This window comes from Pleurodeles waltl, chromosome 4_2 (assembly GCF_031143425.1).
Source record: "Pleurodeles waltl isolate 20211129_DDA chromosome 4_2, aPleWal1.hap1.20221129, whole genome shotgun sequence".
Lineage (NCBI taxonomy): Eukaryota > Metazoa > Chordata > Amphibia > Caudata > Salamandridae > Pleurodeles > Pleurodeles waltl.
This window is the reverse complement of record NC_090443.1, coordinates 870,323,541-870,347,376: the sequence shown is the minus strand read 5'-3', so window position 1 is coordinate 870,347,376 and position 23,836 is coordinate 870,323,541. Positions and strand designations below refer to the sequence as shown.

General features: G+C 44.9%; 1 protein-coding gene across 2 annotated transcripts in view; it reads right to left on the bottom strand.

Moving 5' to 3' along the window:
* Positions 1-23,836, bottom strand: part of GLIS1 (GLIS family zinc finger 1) — a 1,044,855-nt gene that overhangs the window by 637,240 nt on the left and 383,779 nt on the right. For both annotated transcript variants that reach the window (XM_069232645.1, XM_069232646.1), the window contains exon 4: positions 15,289-16,381. In XM_069232645.1, the coding sequence (XP_069088746.1) occupies positions 15,289-16,381 (1,093 nt within the window). The remainder of the gene's footprint in view (positions 1-15,288; positions 16,382-23,836) is intronic.

Genomic DNA, 23,836 nt, shown 5'->3' with positions numbered 1-23,836 from the left:
TACTGCATAGGCAGTGAGAGGCTGGCATGGCACCCTGAGGGGAGTGCCATGTCGACTTACTCGTTTTGTCCTCACTAGCACACACAAGCTGGCAAGCAGTGTGTCTGTGCTGAGTGAGAGGTCTCCAGGGTGGCATAAGACATGCTGCAGCCCTTAGAGACCTTCCTTGGCATCAGGGCCCTTGGTACTAGAAGTACCAGTTACAAGGGACTTATCTGGATGCCAGGGTCTGCCAATTGTGGATACAAAAGTACAGGTTAGGGAAAGAACACTGGTGCTGGGGCCTGGTTAGCAGGCCTCAGCACACTTTCAATTGTAAACATAGCATCAGCAAAGGCAAAAAGTCAGGGGGCAACCATGCCAAGGAGGCATTTCCTTACACAACCCCCCCCCAAACGAAAGAGGATGAGACTAACCTTTCCCAAGAGAGTCTTCATTTTCTAAGTGGAAGAACCTGGAAAGGCCATCTGCATTGGCATGGGCAGTCCCAGGTCTGTGTTCCACTATAAAGTCCATTCCCTGTAGGGAGATGGACCACCTCAACAGTTTAGGATTTTCACCTTTCATTTGCATCAGCCATTTGAGAGGTCTGTGGTCAGTTTGAACTAGGAAGTGAGTCCCAAAGAGGTATGGTCTCAGCTTCTTCAGGGACCAAACCACAGCAAAGGCCTCCCTCTCAATGGCACTCCAACGCTGCTCCCTGGGGAGTAACCTCCTGCTAATGAAAGCAACAGGCTGGTCAAGGCCATCATCATTTGTTTGGGACAAAACTGCCCCTATCCCATGTTCAGAAGCATCAGTCTGCACAATGAACTGCTTAGAATAATCTGGAGCTTTTAGAACTGGTGCTGAGCACATTGCTTGTTTCAGGGTGTCAAAGGCCTGTTGGCATTCCACAGTCCAGTTCACTTTCTTGGGCATTTTCTTGGAGGTGAGTTCAGTGAGGGCTGTCACAATGGATCCATATCCCTTCACAAACCTCCTGTAATACCCAGTCAAGCCAAGGAATGCCCTGACTTGAGTCTGGGTTTTTGGAGCTACCCAGTCCAGAATAGTCTGGATCTTGGGTTGGAGTGGCTGAACTTGGCCTCCACCTACAAGGTGTCCCAAGTAAACCACAGTTCCCTGCCCTATCTGGCATTTGGATGCCTTGATAGAGAGGCCTGCAGATTGCAGAGCCTTCAAAACCTTCTTCAGGTGGACCAGGTGATCCTGCCAGGTGGAGCTAAAGACAGCAATATCATCAAGATAAGCTGTGCTAAAGGACTCCAAGCCAGCAAGGACTTGATTCACCAACCTTTGGAAGGTGGCAGGGGCATTCTTTAAACCAAAGGGCATAACAGTAAACTGATAATGCCCATCAGGTGTGGAGAATGCTGTTTTCTCTTTTGCTCCCGGTGCCATTTTTATTTGCCAGTACCCTGCTGTCAAGTCAAAGGTACTTAAGAATTTGGCAGCACCTAATTTATCTATGAGCTCATCAGCTCTTGGAATTGGATGAGCATCTGTCTTGGTGACAGAATTGAGCCCTCTGTAGTCCACACAAAACCTCATCTCTTTCTTTCCATCTTTGGTGTGAGGTTTGGGGACTAAGACCACTGGGCTAGCCCAGGGGCTGTCAGAGCGCTCAATTACTCCCAATTCCAGCATCTTGTGGACTTCCACCTTGATGCTTTCCTTAACATGGTCAGACTGTCTAAAGATTTTGTTTTTGACAGGCATGCTGTCTCCTGTGTCCACATCATGGGTACACAGGTGTGTCTGACCAGGGGTTAAGGAGAAGAGTTCAGGAAACTGTTGTAGGACTCTCCTACAATCAGCTTGCTGTTGGCCAGAGAGGGTGTCTGAGTAGATCACTCCATCTACTGTGCCATCTTTTGGGTCTGATGACAGAAGATCAGGGAGAGGTTCACTCTCTGCCTCCTGGTCCTCATCTGTTACCATCAACAGATTCACATCAGCCCTGTCATGGAAGAGCTTAAGGCGGTTCACATGGATCACCCTCTTGGGGCTCCTGCTTGTGCCGAGGTCCACCAGGTAGGTGACCTGACTCTTCCTTTCTAGCACTGGGTAAGGGCCACTCCATTTGTCCTGGAGTGCCCTGGGAGCCACAGGCTCCAGAACCCAGACTTTCTGCCCTGGTTGGAACTCAACCAGTGCAGCCTTTTGGTCATACCAAAACTTCTGGAGCTGTTGGCTGGCCTCAAGGTTTTTGGTTGCCTTTTCCATGTACTCTGCCATTCTAGAGCGAAGGCCAAGTACATAGTCCACTATGTCTTGTTTAGGCTCATGAAGAGGTCTCTCCCAGCCTTCTTTAACAAGAGCAAGTGGTCCCCTTACAGGGTGGCCAAACAGAAGTTCAAAGGGTGAGAATCCTACTCCCTTCTGTGGCACCTCCCTGTAAGCGAAAAGCAGACATGGCAGGAGGACATCCCATCTCCTTTTGAGTTTTTCTGGGAGCCCCATGATCATGCCCTTTAATGTCTTGTTGAATCTCTCAACTAAGCCATTAGTTTGTGGATGGTAAGGTGTAGTGAATTTATAAGTCACTCCACACTCATTCCACATATGTTTCAGGTATGCTGACATGAAGTTGGTACCTCTGTCAGACACCACCTCCTTAGGGAAACCCACTCTGGTAAAGATACCAATGAGGGCCTTGGCTACTGCAGGGGCAGTAGTCGACCTAAGGGGAATAGCTTCAGGATACCTGGTAGCATGATCCACTACTACCAGGATATACATATTTCCTGAGGCTGTGGGAGGTTCCAGTGGACCAACTATGTCCACACCCACTCTTTCAAAGGGGACCCCCACCACTGGAAGTGGAATGAGGGGGGCCTTTGGGTGCCCACCTGTCTTACCACTGGCTTGACAGGTGGGGCAGGAGAGGCAAAACTCCTTAACCATGTTGGACATATTGGGCCAGTAGAAGTGGTTGACTAACCTCTCCCACGTCTTGGTTTGTCCCAAATGTCCAGCAAGGGGAATGTCATGGGCCAATGTTAGGATGAACTCTCTGAACAGCTGAGGCACCACTCTCCTAGTGGCACCAGGTTTGGGGTCTCTGGCCTCAGTGTACAGGAGTCCATCTTCCCAATAGACCCTATGTGTTCCATTTTTCTTGCCCTTGGACTCTTCAGCAGCTTGCTGCCTAAGGCCTTCAAGAGAGGGACAGGTTTCTTGTCCCTTACACAGCTCCTCCCTTGAGGGTCCCCCTGGGCCTAAGAGCTCAACCTGATAAGGTTCAAGCCCCAAAGGCTCAGTTCCCTCAGAGGGCAGAACTTCTTCCTGAGAAGAGAGGTTCCCTTTCTTTTGCTGTGTTGCAGTTGGTTTCCCAACTGACTTTCCTGTTCTCTTGGTAGGCTGGGCCATTCTTCCAGACTCCAGCTCTACTTGTTCACCCTGTGCCTTGCACTGTGCTCTTGTTTTCACACACACCAGTTCAGGGATACCCAGCATTGCTGCATGGGTTTTTAGTTCTACCTCAGCCCATGCTGAGGACTCCAGGTCATTTCCAAGCAGACAGTCCACTGGGATATTTGAGGAGACCACCACCTGTTTCAGGCCATTGACCCCTCCCCATTCTAAAGTAACCATTGCCATGGGATGTACTTTTCTCTGATTGTCAGCGTTGGTGACTGTGTAAGTTTTTCCAGTCAGGTATTGGCCAGGGGAAACCAGTTTCTCTGTCACCATGGTGACACTGGCACCTGTATCCCTCAGGCCCTCTATTCTAGTCCCATTAATTAAGAGTTGCTGTCTGTATTTTTGCATGTTAGGCGGCCAGACAGCTAGTGTGGCTAAATCCACCCCACCCTCAGAAACTAGAGTAGCTTCAGTGTGGACCCTGATTTGCTCTGGGCACACTGTTGATCCCACTTGGAGACTAGCCATACCAGTGTTACCTGGATGGGAGTTTGGAGTGGAACCTTTCTTGGGACAGGCCTTGTCTCCAGTTTGGTGTCCATGCTGTTTACAGCTATGACACCAGGCCTTTTTGGGATCAAAGTTTTTACCCTTGTACCCATTGTTTTGTGAAGAGGCTCTGGGCCCACCCTCCTGTGCAGGTTTTTGGGGGCCTGTAGAAGACTCTTTACTGTTTTTAGTTTTGGTTGTCTCATCACTCTTCCCCTGGGGAGTCTTTGTGACCCCTTTCTTTTGGTCACCCCCTGTTGAAGTCTTGGACACCCTTGTCTTGACCCAATGGTCCGCCTTCTTTCCCAATTCTTGGGGAGAAATTGGTCCTAGGTCTACCAGATGCTGATGCAGTTTATCATTGAAACAATTACTTAACAGGTGTTCTTTCACAAATAAATTGTACAGCCCATCATAATTACTTACACCACTGCCTTGAATCCAACCATCTAGTGTTTTCACTGAGTAGTCAACAAAGTCAACCCAGGTCTGGCTCGAGGATTTTTGAGCCCCCCTGAACCTAATCCTGTACTCCTCAGTGGAGAATCCAAAGCCCTCAATCAGGGTACCCTTCATGAGGTCATAAGATTCTGCATCTTTTCCAGAGAGTGTGAGGAGTCTATCCCTACACTTTCCAGTGAACATTTCCCAAAGGAGAGCACCCCAGTGAGATCTGTTCACTTTTCTGGTTACACAAGCCCTCTCAAAAGCTGTGAACCACTTGGTGATGTCATCACCATCTTCAAATTTTGTGACAATCCCTTTGGGGATTTTTAACATGTCAGGAGAATCTCTGACCCTATTTATATTGCTGCCACCATTGATGGGTCCTAGGCCCATCTCTTGTCTTTCCCTTTCTATGGCTAGGAGCTGTCTCTCTAAAGCCAATCTTTTGGCCATCCTGGCTAACAGGAGGTCATCTTCACTGAGAGCATCCTCAGTGATTTCAGAAATGTGGGACCCTCCTGTGAGGGACTCACTATTTCTGACTAACACAGTTGGAGACAGGACTTGAGGGGTCCTGTTCTCCCTATTTAGGACTGGAGGAGGGACATTGGCCTCCAAGTCACTAATCTCTTCCTCTGTGAGGTCATCATCAGAGGGGTTGGCTTTTTCAAACTCTGCCAACAGCTCCTGGAGCTGAATTTTGGTAGGTCTGGAGCCAATGGTTATTTTTTTGATATTACAGAGAGACCTTAGCTCCCTCATCTTAAGATGGAGGTAAGGTGTGGTGTCAAGTTCCACCACATTCATCTCTGTATCAGACATTATTTTGCTAAGAGTTGGAAGACTTTTTAAAGAATCTAAAACTGTTTCTAGAATCTAATTTCAAACTTTTAACAAACTTTTAAACTCTAAAAGACAATGCTAAACAGGGACTTAACACACAAGGCCCTAGCAGGACTTTTAAGAATTTAGAAAAATTTCAAATTGCAAAAATGAATTTCTAATGACAATTTTGGAATTTGTCGTGTGATCAGGTATTGGCTGAGTAGTCCAGCAAATGCAAAGTCTTGTACCCCACCGCTGATCCACCAATGTAGGAAGTTGGCTCTGTATGTGCTATTTCAAAGTAAGGAATAGCATGCACAGAGTCCAAGGGTTCCCCTTAGAGGTAAGATAGTGGCAAAAAGAGATAATACTAATGCTCTATTTTGTGGTAGTGTGGTCGAGCAGTAGGCTTATCCAAGGAGTAGTGTTAAGCATTTGTTGTACATACACATAGACAATAAATGAGGTACACACACTCAGAGACAAATCCAGCCAATAGGTTTTGGATAGAAAAATATCTTTTCTTAGTTTATTTTAAGAACCACAGGTTCAAATTCTACATGTAATATCTCATTCGAAAGGTATTGCAGGTAAGTACTTTAGGAACTTCAAATCATCAAAATTGCATGTATACTTTTCAAGTTATTCACAAATAGCTGTTTTAAAAGTGGACACAGTGCAATTTTCACAGTTTCTAGGGGAGGTAAGTATTTGTTAGGTTAACCAGGTAAGTAAGACACTTACAGGGCTTAGTTCTTGGTCCAAGGTAGCCCACCGTTGGGGGTTCAGAGCAACCCCAAAGTCACCACACCAGCAGCTCAGGGCCGGTCAGGTGCAGAGTTCAAAGTGGTGCCCAAAACGCATAGGCTAGAATGGAGAGAAGGGGGTGCCCCGGTTCCGGTCTGCTTGCAGGTAAGTACCCGCGTCTTCGGAGGGCAGACCAGGGGGGTTTTGTAGGGCACCGGGGGGGACACAAGTCCACACAGAAATTTCACCCTCAGCGGCGCGGGGGCGGCCGGGTGCAGTGTAGAAACAAGCGTCGGGTTCGCAATGTTAGTCTATGAGAGATCTCGGGATCTCTTCAGCGCTGCAGGCAGGCAAGGGGGGGATTCCTCGGGGAAACCTCCACTTGGACAAGGGAGAGGGACTCCTGGGGGTCACTTCTCCAGTGAAAGTCCGGTCCTTCAGGTCCTGGGGGCTGCGGGTGCAGGGTCTCTCCCAGGCGTCGGGACTTTAGATTCAAAGAGTCGCGGTCAGGGGAAGCCTCGGGATTCCCTCTGCAGGCGGCGCTGTGGGGGCTCAGGGGGGACAGGTTTTTGTACTCACAGTCTTAGAGTAGTCCTGGGGTCCCTCCTGAGGTGTTGGATCGCCACCAGCCGAGTCGGGGTCGCCGGGTGCAGTGTTGCAAGTCTCACGCTTCGTGCGGGGAGCTTGCAGGGTTCTTTAAAGCTGCTGGAAACAGAGTCGCAGCTTTTCTTGGAGCAGGTCCGCTGTCCTCGGGAGTTTCTTGTCTTTTCGAAGCAGGGGCAGTCCTCAGAGGATGTCGAGGTCGCTGGTCCCTTTGGAAGGCGTCGCTGGAGCAGGATCTTTGGAAGGCAGGAGACAGGCCGGTGAGTTTCTGGAGCCAAGGCAGTTGTCGTCTTCTGGTCTTCCGCTGCAGGGGTTTTCAGCTGGGCAGTCCTTCTTCTTGTAGTTGCAGGAATCTAATTTTCTAGGGTTCAGGGTAGCCCTTAAATACTAAATTTAAGGGCGTGTTTAGGTCTGGGGGGTTAGTAGCCAATGGCTACTAGCCCTGAGGGTGGGTACACCCTCTTTGTGCCTCCTCCCAAGGGGAGGGGGTCACAATCCTAACCCTATTGGGGGAATCCTCCATCTGCAAGATGGAGGATTTCTAAAAGTCAGAGTCACCTCAGCTCAGGACACCTTAGGGGCTGTCCTGACTGGCCAGTGACTCCTCCTTGTTGCTTTCTTTGTTCCCTCCAGCCTTGCCGCCAAAAGTGGGGGCCGTGGCCGGAGGGGGCGGGCAACTCCACTAAGCTGGAGTGCCCTGCTGGGCTGTGACAAAGGGGTGAGCCTTTGAGGCTCACCGCCAGGTGTCACAGCTCCTGCCTGGGGGAGGTGTTAGCATCTCCACCCAGTGCAGGCTTTGTTACTGGCCTCAGAGTGACAAAGGCACTCTCCCCATGGGGCCAGCAACATGTCTCTGGTGTGGCAGGCTGCTGGAACTAGTCAGCCTACACAGACAGTCGGTTAAGTTTCAGGGGGCACCTCTAAGGTGCCCTCTGTGGTGTATTTTACAATAAAATGTACACTGGCATCAGTGTGCATTTATTGTGCTGAGAAGTTTGATACCAAACTTCCCAGTTTTCAGTGTAGCCATTATGGTGCTGTGGAGTTCGTGTTTGACAGACTCCCAGACCATATACTCTTATGGCTACCCTGCACTTACAATGTCTAAGGTTTTGTTTAGACACTGTAGGGGTACCATGCTCATGCACTGGTACCCTCACCTATGGTATAGTGCACCCTGCCTTAGGGCTGTAAGGCCTGCTAGAGGGGTGTCTTACCTATACTGCATAGGCAGTGAGAGGCTGGCATGGCACCCTGAGGGGAGTGCCATGTCGACTTACTCGTTTTGTCCTCACTAGCACACACAAGCTGGCAAGCAGTGTGTCTGTGCTGAGTGAGAGGTCTCCAGGGTGGCATAAGACATGCTGCAGCCCTTAGAGACCTTCCTTGGCATCAGGGCCCTTGGTACTAGAAGTACCAGTTACAAGGGACTTATCTGGATGCCAGGGTCTGCCAATTGTGGATACAAAAGTACAGGTTAGGGAAAGAACACTGGTGCTGGGGCCTGGTTAGCAGGCCTCAGCACACTTTCAATTGTAAACATAGCATCAGCAAAGGCAAAAAGTCAGGGGGCAACCATGCCAAGGAGGCATTTCCTTACAATACTGAATGGGAAAGGGATTACATATTAATGTGTTTGGATGTTAACAATCTGTATACATGTATACCCCATGATTCGGGCATCAGGGCAATACGGCATTTCCTTAGAGCAAGATCTCTGTCGCATGTGTTGCACTCTGAGATTATTTTAGATATGATTTACATCCATTTGACAAATATTTTCTTTATCTTCAACAAATAAATTTGTCATCAGACATGGGGGACTGAGATGGGCACTTGCTTCACCCCGAGCCATCCAGGGCTGTTCCTTGGCTGGCGGGGGGCCAACTGCTCAGTAACATCAGCACTTTAGAAGAGCACTTAGTCCTCTGGGTATGTTACATAGATGGCACATTTTATATCTGGAGAGGAGATTGTAAGGAGGACAAGAGTTTGTGAAATCTTTGAATGAGAATGAGCTTAAACTGAAATGTTCATGTCAACTGAATAGAGAGGTGATTGAATTTTTGGATATTCAACTTATTGTTGGAAATCGGAAGTTGGAGAATAAACTGTACAAGAAATATATGGCGGGTAATAGTTTACTCCATGCAAGAAGCTGCCATCAGAAAAGTCTGATTGGGAATATCCCATATGAAGAATGAATTGGAGCTAGGAGAAACTGCAGCTCAGAAGGCACTTTTGATTTGGAGGCTCAAGAGATGAGTTAAGGGTTCATTGAGCGGGGATAGTCAAAGACAGATATTAAAAAAGCATTAGAGAGGATGAAACTGTTAAAAAGAGAACAGTTATTAATACCTAGAGGGAAACAACGGGATGATGTAAATCAGACAAGGTTTATCACTATGTATCACAGTCAAGCTAAAGTAGTAAGGAATTTTAAAGAAATGTTGGTGTCCGCTTAAAACAGATGAGACTCTCTCTAACATTCTAGCTGATTATCCTATGATCACTTATAGAAGAAGTCCTTCATTGAAGAATTCACTGAGTCAGAGTGAAGTCCCATGGTTAAGTAAGAGAAAACCAGTTATGGGATTTTACATCTGTGAGAAATGTAAAGCTTGTAAATTTAGTAAAAACATCAAAGTTGAGTACCAAGGGCCTTTGAGATCAAGAAAAATTTGACCTGCAATTCAGATTACAGTGCATACATTTTGAAATGTTAATGTGTAGCAAATGCTACGTGGGCAGTACTATACATAAGGGGAAGAAAAGGATATTAGAGCATATTGCATGAAGATAAGACATATCTTGTAGCATACCACTTTAAACAATTTCACGAGAAAGAGTGGATCAATTGCCATTTATGTTCATCAGCAGAATTCCCCTGAATGATAGAGGTGGGAACAGAACTTTGGTGTTATGAAGATTAGAATCTAAAATTATCATTGGCATCCAACACTTTACATCCTATTGGGTTGAATCTGGATGATGATTTGGAAGTACATTGATAAGTGAAAGTGAAATTGATGAAGAAGTGGATGATATAACTGCAAGTGCCTTTGAATGTATTTAGAATATGTAAATATAATTTTCACATATTGGGGTTTCACTTGTTCTTAGATGATGAAAGAGAAGGAGCAGTTTGGGAAGCAGGTGGAAGCCAAGCAATTAATGCGAGAAAGATATGAATCTGGTTCACCAAAAGAACTATTATATCCTTTAATTGGTTAGCCCACTTAGGCAAAAGTTAATTATGACTAAAGTATGAGGTTCACTAGGGTTATCTTGAAATATATTATTGAGCAAGCCCACTTCAGCCATATTTATGGGTTATTAAAGAATTGAAGGATTGGAATAACATCAAGAAAAATTAAACCTGATGATTTAATTAGAAGTACTGACTGCCGAGATCAAAATGCATAATAATCAATAGATAGCAGGACTGAAAGGAACCCGATCTAAGATGGCTGCCATATGGACATAAGCCTTTTTTCTTATAAATACCTGGTCCTTTCTCTTTGTTTATGTAATTTGCAAGTGCACACTGGGTATTTATATTGAAAGAAGTGTATTAGTTGTTATCTGTGATCAATGAGAGGTGATCTTCAAAACACGTTAGATGTTGCTGTAAAGTTTTTGTACAATAAAAGGATTCGAGCATTGGAGGAGAAGTGGTCACAGAATTTTTTCCCATGGGAATGTGGTTATGGCTGTGGGAGACTAAGGGTAAGTCTTGGGGGGAAGTGACCCTACCTAGTTCACTCGGTCAGCCAGTGAAGGTATCCTGCTGTACCCCATAACCGAATGTAACACCCACATGTGAGCTATTGGAAGCAAAATGAGAAAAGTGGGCCTGAGAAAAAGCTTTGTGAAGGTGTACATACCCTGGCATCAGGTCACAAAAAGGATGCTCGGATGTGTGAGTAACACCAGGCCTTGAAAACAGTACTCACAGAGGGTAAGTGAAGTGATGTGTGTAGGACAGAAGACAGACCCTACTTATTTTAATTGGCTGCTTGCTATACAGCCAGGACAGCTGAAAATATGTGCGATTATAGTTTTCATTTATTTTTCTCATTAATTTTTGCACTAGTCATATCAACATTAAAATTATAATTCAACTTATTTTTGCAGGTTTCTTGGGGTTCCACCAAGGATCTTATCTCTTTTTTCCCACAGAAATTTCAAAATACTTCTGCAGATTTTCAGATACTTTTCACAGAACCTTTATGCCTCTAATTAGCTTACTTCAAAATGGCATATGATGGTAACAAGGCAAGGCCTACACTCCCAATTCTCTCAATTTTCTCTAAGATGCTAACAAAATTGTGGTTGGGGGCAAAAGAAACTCCTCTCAAGATTCGGGTGTCTGGTGCAACGATGTTTTTTGGTGCCTCTGCCCTTGAATTCTCTTATTACCACCCTCCAACAGTACCCATCATCTTAGCTCTTCTCGTTTGTAGTGAAAATGAATCATATGTGTGTAATTCAGTCTATAGGAAATGTTACATGAGACAATGAGGATTACCAGGTGTAGGAATCACATTTCATTCATACTAGTAGGGAGTATATTTTATGAGTGTTTGGTGTGGAGAAGTACAAACTCAGGATTTAAAATGTACCACAGAGATAGGCTGACTTTACTAATAAGAATGTATTTCTACCCAAACAATCCATTTTTAGCAACATTATGGTCATGAAAGACAGGAGAAAAAAACTAACCTTGTAACCTATATCATTCAGTTTGTATGCAGCTCTTTGATGACAGTTGCTAAATTAGGACTGTAATTTATGAATTGCAAATACCAAAAGGTTCTCTGTGACAAAAGCAGTATCCCATCAAGCTATCCACATAAAATAAAGTTCTATATTCTCTGTGGTAAACATTCTTTTCAACAGGCACATTAACCCCCTGTGTTACATTATGATGTGTATAGCCTGGCTCTAGATAAAATTCTGATCTCTCACCATCAGGAAGTTGTCGTGATATTTGTATTGTTGCCTGAAACCTCTATAACCTCGATAGCGACAGAGTTTATTACCAAGCCCGCAAACTTGTTGCAGTCTCTGCTTTCACTCGAGAGGGCTAGACTATTGACCCAAATAGGGTACCACCTTGGAAGAAATGGGGTAGGTTACATAGCGTAGTGTGCACTACCAATCCCTATGACCTGCACATTTATTAGATTATCGACAAAAATAGGGTTGGTTTTTACACTAACAATAGAATGTATATAACATTTACGTACCATCGGTGATAGGGCACTACGTACCAACATTTCACATATTCCCCAACCACTGTGAAGGTTTGGTCTCTAGGTCCTGATAAATTGCCATGGATCGACAGAGACTACACACGGCAAGAAACATGTTGACTCATTTACATGCCATATTTTGAGCTGGGACACACCATTATTTTATAGTTTTTAATCTAGACAAGAGTACCCACATATTAAAATTGCTAGGGCATCACTTAGGGCCTGATAATGAGTCTGGCGGTCAGAAGCCCGCCAGACTCTTGGTGGTGGCTGGACTGCCACGGCTGTGGCAGTCCTACTGCCACATTGCAAGTTTGGCGGGAGGACCACCAAGCGACCGCCGTCCCCACCAGGATCGAAGATCCCAATGGGGAGACAGTGGCCTTGGTTGTAATCAACGATGGCCGCGCTCAACTCAGTGCCACCCTGCTGATTACAACCTTGTTCTCCGCCAGCCTTTTAATGGTCGTTTCCCCACCATGAAAAGGCTTGGGGAGAACATGTGCAGGTGGCCAAAGGGGGGCCCGTGCACTGGACATGCCCATGTAATGGGCAGTGCAGGAGCCACCCTGCCCGGCACCCTCGGAATGCGTACTGTCTGCTTTACAAACAGTGCGCATTCCGAGGGTGCTGGTCAGCCCCTGGTGTGCTACGAAATAGCACTCGGCTACTTTTAAGGAGCAGAGTGCTATCTCATATCACTATCCCCACCGGTCTGACCGGCGGGAACGCTCTATTTCATGTATTGAAAAAAACTAGGCTTAAAATTGTATAAATGGCCTCTAACATACTAATTTCATACACTTTTGACGGCCTTGCCAAATGTAAAAATCAATGGACAAAGCTAACATGCTTTTGACCCTGCAGGCTCTACTTGTGGCAAACCAAATAATTTGTACAATCAATAACATTGTGTCTGCACTGAAGTAGATGGACCAACCTGCTTCCTAAATGCATCTAACTGTTGCATAATGTAGGATTTGTTCTGTGAGCAGGAACATACATTTTGTAGTAAGAACTGTTCTTCTAATTGTTAGACATTTTTGTCAGACCTCTTTGTTAGTGTTTGCAAACGTGAAGCTGAACATGCCCATGCTATCACTGCAAAATTGTTGCACCCTATATCTTTATGTCAAACAACCCTGAAAGGAGAGACACAGTTATGGGATGTTATGATTATAAGTTCAGTATTTCCCATCTTAAGTGTAATTTTACATTTCACACAAAAACACAAGGAGGACTATTCACAAAGGCATTTCGCAGTACTTAAAGTAGTACTCCCGTAGAATTCTTTTATGTACTGTTACATGCCTTCGAGAATGGGCCCCAAAATAATCATAAATGGGAATAGTCCATGAATGGTAAAATACAAAAAAAGAGTTGAACCTTTCAGAGCTGATTCACAAAGGCATGCAAGAGTATGTAAATAAGTACTCCTCTAGTATGACTTCCTGCACGTATGAATGCTTTTGTGAATAGGGCCTAAATGGTTTGCTCACAGAGTTATGTTCAACAGTACAACTGTACTCCCTTTCCACGAAATTACACTGGCAAACCTCTAACAGTGCAGATTAAAATGGCAGGTGTGCAAAAGCATTGTAATCCAATAAACCCCACAGCCTTAAGGACCCTTTGGATGATTTAAAGAAGATTCGAATACATCACCAGTTTCCCTAGGGTCAAAGCAAGGGAGATTTACATGCCACCCTTTTGGTTTCAATGTCGAAAGGCGGCAGGCGATTTGATGAAGGTGATAACAGCGCCACCCTCCTATTGGCTACGATGCAAGTCTAACAGAAAAAAACGCCTTGCACAAATTCAGTCCAATGGCAGCTCTGGGGAAGCTGGAGAACAGTGTAACACTAGAAACCTGCAACTCAATACTGCATCTGTCATCCGTGTGCTGCAATCAAAGGGCACGGGATAGTCCCTGCATAGAAAATACAGCTCTGTGTGGAGCTCGCCGTCACAGAAGTGTTTGTGTCCTATGTCTGTCATTGTAGCCTTTCAATGCGAACCACCACAGACTAAGGGCCGTATTTGGAGGCTGGCAGGTGGAACACTCCCTCAAAGCAAGGCAGAGACACTGCCCGCTGTGTTAGAGATAGCTATCACATTTGTGACGGACTATACCGACCTTCATACGCTAAAAAGGCCTGCGTTTGCACTAAGTACACATCAACATGTACACCACAGATCCAAGCTGCGAACAACTTTGCAAATTAAATCCACAAAAAAACTAGCCACAGATGGCTGTATAAACCACATGTTTCAAGGACGTTCCTGGTGCATTTGTTTGAACGTGGGGCGCATATGAGAGTGATAAAAATACTTTAAGTACTTCAAATTCTTCTCTTCGGTTTTATTTAAGTGGTGCTTGTGCTTTGTGAGCTAGAGAAAATTCTAGTTCCCCTCATTAAATATCCCACGTTAGCAGTCACTCATAAAACTATGCTGACATGCATTCTTCTCCTCGCCCTGTTTTTGGTTGGTTTTGCAATCCTTACAACTGTTGAGCTACACTTTGTTTTTGAGTTTGTTTGCCTGTAAAGCTGTGAATTTCTCTCCTTAGCCTTTAAGTTGGTAACTCACGCCATCATACAGACTGTGAGATGCTTCCTAGGAGCTTTTGTGCCTCTATATTGAAAGCATCTTCCTTGCAGGATTAATAAACATAACGACAAAGTCTCACCCTTGGCTGTTCTTTGGGAAACATGATTGGGGGGGGTAACAAAGCAAAGCTGAAGGAAGCACCATCAAACCAAACTCTTTAGTATTCTGGTTTCATAAACAAAACTCACTGCTGTGTTGTGATCACCACCTGACCTGGGCGACGAATGATGTAAAATACTTTCAGAAAAAAAAAACTGGAACAATTACCTGATGTGAAACTGGTCTATCAGGATAGCTGTTGATACAGGGCCTCCAAGCAGAACAGTGCATGTGGACCCACATCCTGTTCACGCCTTCATCATACTACACCCAAGACTGTAAGTACAACGTGGTTTGAACAGCCAATAGTAGCTCATCACTTCGAAGTCAACTCTGCTTCCCAACTAAACCCTTTTCTGCAGCCTTGTGAGCATCTTACTCTAAAATATGTACACGGTGAGCTGCACACTTGCAAGCATATTTGCAAAAGCACCAAAGAAGCAACAAAATATTGTTGACTGTATCACACCTAACAAGACAAGACTAGTGTTTGCAAACTAGGAATGACCTGTTTTGCGTTACCGTCAACTCAGCTTCCTCTCATGAGCTTCTGAAGACTTTTACAGTCCATTAAAGGAAACAAACCATCAGGTCAGGTGCTGAGATGTACTGACCCATCCCTGCAGTCAGCTACATCCCAAAATGCTTCTCCTCAATTCTCCTGGGCCTCCTTCATGCAGGAGGCTCATTTCGAACTAATTTACTGTTCAACGCATTTCAATGAAAGAGAGTCAATGTTGCATATATGTTTCTTAATGATTAGATCTAGACTTACCATGCATTTGTTGGGTTTTTCTCCAGAGTGGACCCTCATGTGAATCAGGAGCTTGTAGCGTGCATTGAAAGGCTTGTAGCGGCGGACACAGCCTGCCCAGAAGCATGTAAAGTCTTCTCCTTTGCGCTGGTCGATGTGTGTTTTCTCAATGTGCCGGACCAGTTCATCCTGTTGGTCATAGCCAGTGTTACAGTCTATCCATCGGCAGACCTGCTTACAGTGGCTGATGTCCAGCTCATTCCCGTCGTGGTGGTGGAGTGACTTTGGAGACATGGGGACATGCAAACGAGGCAGGGCCCCTTGAGAGTGGCCAAAGTGCTGATGCAGATGGTAAGGGGGCGGGAGAGCCGCGTGATGCTGAAAGAGGTCTGCGTTGGAAAAGTCATCTATGGGCTCCTGTTTTAGGAAGCTCAGTTTCTGCCTGCTGTCTGACGCTCCCTGTTGAGTAATGGCGCCACTCATCATGAGGCTCAGGTTTGCATGTCCCTCTCCCTCCTGCATTTGTAACTGTTCACAGTCTCTCCTGGCACATTCAGCAGGGACAGGTACAAGACTTGCCGTAGGGGACGGTAGATTGCACAGGTTCGTAGGCTGAGCGCCAGTCTGGGGGTGAGAGGATTTCTGAACACTGTTGTTACAGATCCCCCCAAGATGGGAGGAAATGCCAGCTGAACTAGTCCTCAGCCCATTCACGCAGGTGACCAGGGAGGCCTGCGATGTCCGAATGATGGCTGTGATGTCAAGCCCTTTGGCTGCTGACAGCGCCCCGGAGAGGCATCTCTTCCTCAGGTTGCCTGCCTGCATCCTGGATGGATGTTGAGGGCTGCCAAGTGACAGTGGACCGGGGGAGGAGCTATGCTCATTGTTGAACAAGTACGATGAAAGGGAGTCTGTGAAGCTATTATTGATAGCGTTGGTTTCCGGGTGCAGGCTGCTGGCTCCGCGGAGCTCCGCCCCGTCAGCAATCCTTCTGTCAGCAGGGAGCTCCGATAGAGCTTTATAATCGCTCGGACTCTCCTGCTTGATGTGATGAGGGGTATGGTTTCCATTCACATATGCGGCGGCACACATCGCATCTTGGAACCTCGCAGACCTGCAATGGAGATTCAGAAAAACTTTATTTGTTCACAGTAATGTTCAGATTTATTGTCAGCACAAAAGCAGCATTTCTAAGTCCTCAAAAGGGAGACTAAAGCAATTTTCCTTATGAACAGATGTTTCATCAAATGTTGAAAAAACGTGCTCCTTACAGGGACAGATGAACAGTAACAGTAGATTAACAGTAGTTACTTCATTGAAAACTACGTGCACCACTGTCATTATACAAGTATGAGGTACTTTTTTGTAGACTGAACTTTGATGTAAACATATATGAATAAACATTGCCACTGATGTATATAAAACCTTTATTTGTTCTACTTCACTTGTAGTCAGTATAAAAACCGTGGCTTACGGTCCCTTGCCAGCACTGAAAAGTTATTAGCAAAGCATACGCACCATATTCAAAATTAACAAGAAAGTTTAAGTTTGGCTTCTCCTACCAAATAATATTGTGGTATAAAGTAATTACTCTGTACTTGCATTTGAAAAAAAGTCTTCTTTAAAGCCATTTTGCATCATAGAACAACTTCAGATAAAAAAGAACAACTTTAAATATTACTCTTTTCCTCTGCTAATAGTCATGTTTTATACAAACAAGCAAATCGAGTGAATAAAACCAGTAGCTTTAGGATTAAGTGATGTAACATCAGTTGCAGTCTCCAAAACATGAACTGTTATGGTTTAAAGTGTAGCGGTGGGCGTCACTTGTGTAATTCCATGCTGTGTGATCATGCAGAATTACCCAAAAAATCCAGAAGATTAGCAGAGTTACGTGAGAAGAGAAATTCTGCATTTAGCACTATCTTCTTATGGACGCATAATGGACGCAAGGATGGATTTTGCGCTAAGAAATATTGCAACAGAAAATAAGCCACCGCTCATGCTCACTAAAGGGACACTTGGGATAGGATTTTCCTCCAATTTACTCCCAGCATTTAGTGCTAGTTCCTTAGCACAAAATGCAACCTTACAGATACATTGTGCAGTAAATGCAGCAGCACAGAAACAGTCCAAGCAGCTGCTCATGTTTGCTAAAGTTGGATTTTTTTCACCTCAAATTCTTAGTTAAGCGAGCCGGTGCAATCACATTAATATTGGCATTCTACGTCAATGATTAACGCGGAATTACCGAAATTGCTCTGATTACTCCTGCATAGTTGAAATTCCACCCAGGTTTAGTAAAGCCAAACGATTTTAAAGATGCATAAAATATCAGCCTCTATAGCTAAAAGTCATAGTTGAATTAAATACTTTTGTATTTACACACATGGGGCCTCATAACGAAGTTGGCAGTCTTGAGGCCTCCAGATTCATTGTGGCAGTACTGACCACAGCCAGTTTGGCAGTCCGACTGCCAAATTAAAAGTTTTGTGGTCGGACCGCCAAACAACAGCTGTTGATGGAATCAGGGAGGGCGGTGCTGAACTCAGTGTTGCCCTGCTGATTACGACCTGGTTATCCGCCAGCCTGTCATGAAAAGGCTGACGAACAACAGGTGCAGTAGGCCACAGGTGTGCCCATGCACTTGGCCTGGTCAGTGCAAGAGTCCCCCTGCCCAGCACCCTCACAATACTAACTGTCTGCTGTGCAGACAGTGAGCATTGCGAGAGTGCTGGAGCCCCCTGAGGGTGGCCCTATTACGAGCTAGCGACAATGCTGCTCACACTTTCCTGCTGGGCTGATGGGCGTAAGCCTTGGCCTCAGCCTGTCACCCCAGCAGGAAAGCCGTAATGGGCCCGACGCGGAGGTAGCCAGTAAGGCAGCAACCTCTGTCAGAAGTCCGGCGAACGGGCCATCCTATCCGTCAAACTCATAATTAGGCCCAGAGTGTCTACGAAGAGTAACTTGATCATATTATTGCTTTGACACTTATGTATTTATCCTTTAAGGAATGCATCATCTCTGAGTAGTAACCTATCTACAGAGCATAACTGTATGAACTATTCTCATGGTTTAAACAGATATGTACCCAACGGCTCTCTAAAACCTTTGTTAGCTGAGCAAGGGCCAGATGTACGTAGCTTCATTTTTTAAGTTTCCTAATTGCGAATCTTTGCGATTTGCAATAAGGAATCTCAAACAGCTATGTACTACAGTGTTTTTTACACTATTTGAGATTCCCACTGGGTTGCAATTGCCCTGCCTCATTAATGTTCATGAGGTACATCGCAAATTGCGACTCATTGGGAATCGCTAAAAACACAGGGATGGTGGCGTGCTTGGGACAGCAGACCACCATGTCTGTGTTTGCTTTTATATAAAGAATTTTTTTTTTTTGTGCAGCCAATTTTTGTTAAAGGAAAATTGGATGCGTTTCAAAAAGAAAAATGAAACATTTCAGTTTCATTTTTTAAGAGTAGGCAGTGGACTGTAGGACCCCTTCCGGTTTGCGAATGGGTTACCACCAAATTGAATTTGGCGGTAAATAGCGAATGTCTTACGACCACAATTCAGTCACAAAACATTCATACATACCACTGTGAGTCGCTATTAGGAAGGGACGCCCTTAACACACCCCTTCCTAATTCCGAATCGCTAACCTGTTTTGTGATTCGGTAATAGGTTATTGAATCGCAAAATAGTGTTTAGTACATCCAAAAATGCCTTTCTTTCTGGTCGCAAACGGCCTTATTTTCAACTTGAAAACAGCTTTGTACCTCTGGCCCTAAGTGATTATACAGCAGTCTTTCACTTACTTCAAATTACATTTACATTCTGCTCTCAGAAAGATTAGTGAAATTGGCATACACAGATTTGTGATTAAACATCAGAGTCCATCAACAATTTCGGGACTAGCATAAGTATTTTGAGTCCACCACACAAAGGTGATGGCCAGTGGCGTAACAAAGGCCCCCAAGGTGCTGGGGTGTCCCCGAGCTCCAGGGGGCCCCCTCAGCACAGAACACTGTGCATGGGCGGCAGGCCCGTGACTGAGTCCAGGGGGGAGGGGCCCCCCCTCTAGGTACGTTGCAGGGAGGCCCCCTCAAGTTTTGTTACGCCACTGGTGACGGTAAGAAAGAATTACCAAACAGGTGCACCCTGGGACTTTATTCAGTTTCGTCCTTCCCACATGCAGTGTGACAGGGCCATTATAAATCTTAATAAGGGTACCTAAATAGCCAATCTCTGAACCTTTATCCAGTTTCCTCTCACACATAAAAAAGGTGACATAACTGTGCGAAAGCATTTTACTAAGAATGGCCTTATAGATGCACACTGTCATTTTATCCAGCTTCATCCTTCCGATAAGTATCGTGAGATAGTTGTACAAGAGTAGCAAATTCACCTTACAAAGGTTGCACAGTTTTGGGTACTGCTTGAATGTATTGTTCGTGGTCTGCTTATCATGACAAACAAATTAAATTGATACCTGGCATACCAGCAGGACCGTATGATGTCATGACATAGTTGTCTCTGGTCGTAACAGTGAGTGTTGTATTCTGAGGTAAAAGACATGTACTTGTACCAGCGCTAGGGGTTGTAAAAATGGCGCAAAGGAATCTATTAGATTTCTTTGCGCCATTTTTATCAGCATTTTCTAACGCCTGCTAAGCACAGGTGTTAAAAAGAGGCTCCCATTGACTACAATGGGCTTCTGGGTGCTTTGTAGGATTAGTGTCAAAGATTATGACGCTAGTCACCCTAACTACTGCCATAATGCACCGTATTTTAAATATGGTGCTTCCATGGTGGTGTTGGGGGGGCACACTTTTCATAAATCTGTCCCATAGTTTTGTTTACAGACAGCTATCAAAAACACCTGTATGAAACTTGAGATTCTACTCAAGGGATGCTTTGTTTCAACCACGCACCACCTGGTGTCTGAGTTGTACCCAGTCTGGCTGTCCGTACAAGTGACCATCATAAGTGGACCCCGTAGTATTCATGACATGTTACTAGCGGCGTATACACTGGTAACAGAACTCCTCTTCTTCAGCTGGTCATACTTTCCAATTCACCACAATACCCCCCCTTGCTTTCTCATGTACCTTAGTTAGTACATTGATTACTGACTTTGACGTGACCCTATGTGACACCTACCAACACCCCTCTCCTGTCTGAAGACCTCTAGGGATTAATGCCATGTACTATATAGCAAGACAGGCCTTTTAAACATTTCCCACTTTTTTTTAATTAAACAGCATGTCCAAGGCAAATTTACCAGGTTTTTTAAATTGCCCCTCACATTTCCGATCGTGCATCAACCCCATACAGATCTGAAAAAACTCCGACTTTGCTTGCCAGCTCATCTCCAATATGGCGTATAATTGCATTTAAGCTAAATTATTTCATACTTCAGTCCACTGACTACCAAATTTTCTCCTTCTTCTACAGAAGGCGAGCAGCATATTCAAGCTCACTAACTTCTTACACCCAGCTAATTTTCAACATCACCTTACAAGAGGGTCAGTCATACCACCTTCTGCTGTGGAAGACAATGATTGATGGTTTCCATTCCATGCTGGGACTACGATTAGTATTTATTCTTGAAGATGCTGAGCTGTGCCAAACTATGAGACTTTTTTACAGATCTATTTTGTAGAACAGTAGCAAATATTGTATAAACTCCTGAATGCATCAAACAGTGGAATAACTCAAAGACATTTGTCCGCAATGACCTGGTGAAGACCTGCCAAATACTTTTCCCCGCCCTTGGCCAGAGCTAATGTGAGCAGCCGGTCCTGCCTGGTCCTTGGACGTGGCATACTTTTGAAAAGGTTAAAATCCAAATGTTTTCCAAACTGGGACTGGCATCTACGAATTACAGAGTTTCACATCATGTTCTTTTCACAGATGTGTTGAAACAGTACCAGAAGAGATGAGGCCGAAAGTCCAAATGTGCTGATCATTATCTTCACTCATATTCAGAAAATTTCCGATGCGGTTTTGCTCCATTTCCCTAATTTTATTGACCTTTGAATTTTGCATTGAATTTGCAGATGGGACTGACTGCTGAACAGTTTGGGTGTGCGAATACTTTAATTCCTTCAAGCTGCTTAGAGATTTGGAACATCTTTTTCAGAAAATTTCAGATCCAACAAATTTCCCAATCCAGACCATTTTGGAAGGAAAACAACATGATTCATGTTGGGAGGCAGGTGCTTACGAAGCTTTACTGTGCCATTTCATCTGATATTTCTAAAATTCCATCGAGACATTGTAATCATGTGGTCTCAAATGACCGCCCCGTGCTCCCGAGCCTCTGAGGTAGGCTACCAGAATATCGTAGCTGACATATCATCCTACAAAATGATCATAACCTAAATATCAAGAACCCATACAACATGAAGGTAAGTGTATTAACGGTCACTAAAGGTATACTGTAATTAACTGCACATACATGTACCTTGACAATATGCATATCTTCAAGAAACATGGATGTAGAGTTGTGATTAGTAAATGTAATCATACTTCCACAAAATGTTGTTTCTCAAAAAGAAGGCCAGAACAATATTTATGTAGATCAATATTTCTGTCCTTGATGCCCTGCCATACATTGCTTCAGCTTTTCACCATGCTCTTGTGGACTCTTTCGACATGTCCTAGTGTAAACACAACACTAAAATGTCTAAACTCACATACAGAGCTTCTGTGAAAAGTCTGCCACAGACTACTGGTTCTTCCATGTCCCATTCATTCCATTGTGAAAAGATGCATTCATCAGAGGTCTGGCTTTATTCCTTCAAGTTGTTTTTTAATTGTGGGAGAGTACTTAAAACATGCGGCTGGTGCTCTTGGCCAATAGGCACAATGACTATGGAGGAATTGTTGGGGACCTCATTAACATGATAGTGCAGATGACACCACAAATACTTGGAGATGTGTAACTAAGGGCCTCATTACGAGGCTGGTGGGCCAACCACCGGCCCGCCAACCCCGTGGAGACGAGACGGCCACGCAGCTGGCGGTCTCCCCCCGGGCCGATTACAAGGTTTCCACTGGGCTGACCGGCGGAAACCTCTGAAATCAGAGGTTTCCGCCGGTCAGCACAGTGGAAACCATACGGCAGCATTGGCCTCAGATCCTGATAGAGCTGAGGCCAATGTTGTCACACAGAGGATGCCCACAGCACCATCGGCTGCAGCAGACAGTGAGCATTCCGAGGGTGTTGGGCGGGGGGGCTCTGCACTTCCCACTACATGTTGTAGGCAGTGCAAAGCCCCCCACTGTGGTCCCCAGCACTAGCTTTCCACCAGCCTTTTCATGGCGGAGTCCCTGCCATGAAAAGGCATGTGGAAACTGAACTCGTGATCAGCAAGGCAGTGCTGAACTTAGCACTGTCGTGGCTGACCACGACTGTGACCACCGCCATGCCTCTAGAAACCATGGTTGTGGTGGTGGCGGCGGTCCCCTGGCGGTCGGACTGCCAGGGTTGGAACGTGGTGGTCGGACTGCCTGGATTGTGGCCCTAAATTACCACATCATGTAAATGAGAGAGGCCCTGGCAAATGGACCTATACCCCTAGTTATGGATTACGTCAAATACAGAAAGGAATAATTATCTCCCAAGATGAACCTCAATTTCAATATTTTTTTTTATTTCAGCTATTATTTTCTGTGGGAAACCTTTGTAGGATCTACACAAACTACCTCAGAAGTTTGTCTACTTTTCAGAAATGTTTAGCTTTCTGGGACCCAGCTTTGGTTTCACACCCATTTCATATAAAACGTGGAGAAAAATGGATGTTTTTTTGAGTTTATGTAAGCCTCTGCCAGGGATAACAGCTTACATGGAATATGAAATGCTGGAATGTAACAATTGTTTTTGATTAAGAAATTTATTTTAAAATATTGTTGGCAGGAATGCAAGAAAATAGTTGTGTATTTATGAAAACAATGAAGAACTGAATTTCCACTTAAGAAGAGGGAGAAGAGGTGGTGTAGTGTGTTAGTTACTGATCTTTGAAGATTGTGACCAAGATTTTTACCACTGATGGGAATGGAAATACTTTAGTCCAGGATCTCACCAGCTGGAGAGCATTAGCAATGGAGTGGGGGTACAGTGCCCCCAAAAACAGTCCGTGGCAGCAACTAGTGGTTTACACACATATAGATAAATTATTTATTTTTCAGATTTGACCTAGCAACTGCTTTTTTTCACATTTGTTATAAGCTGGATAAAAACACTACAAGGCACACCTCCACTCAATGTAAAACCTTGTGGTTGGATTGAACTAAGCCAAACAATCACTGCTAGAACTCCACGATCGTTCATTTCCAGCCTTGGTTCTAAAACCACCTTGCCTACACCGAGTGTGTATCTGCCATATTTAAGAACAATATTTGAGAGCCTCTCTGGGCAAAAGTGGGGCCTGCGCTGTTTGAGGGTCATCCTGCTTGCCCTTCATTGGAAGATACAGGACCGCCACATCGAATCGTGGTCCCAGAGCCCAAAGCTCAAAACCAGCTCCAGAGGAATCCTGGCTGGCCCGCTTAGGCCCGTGGC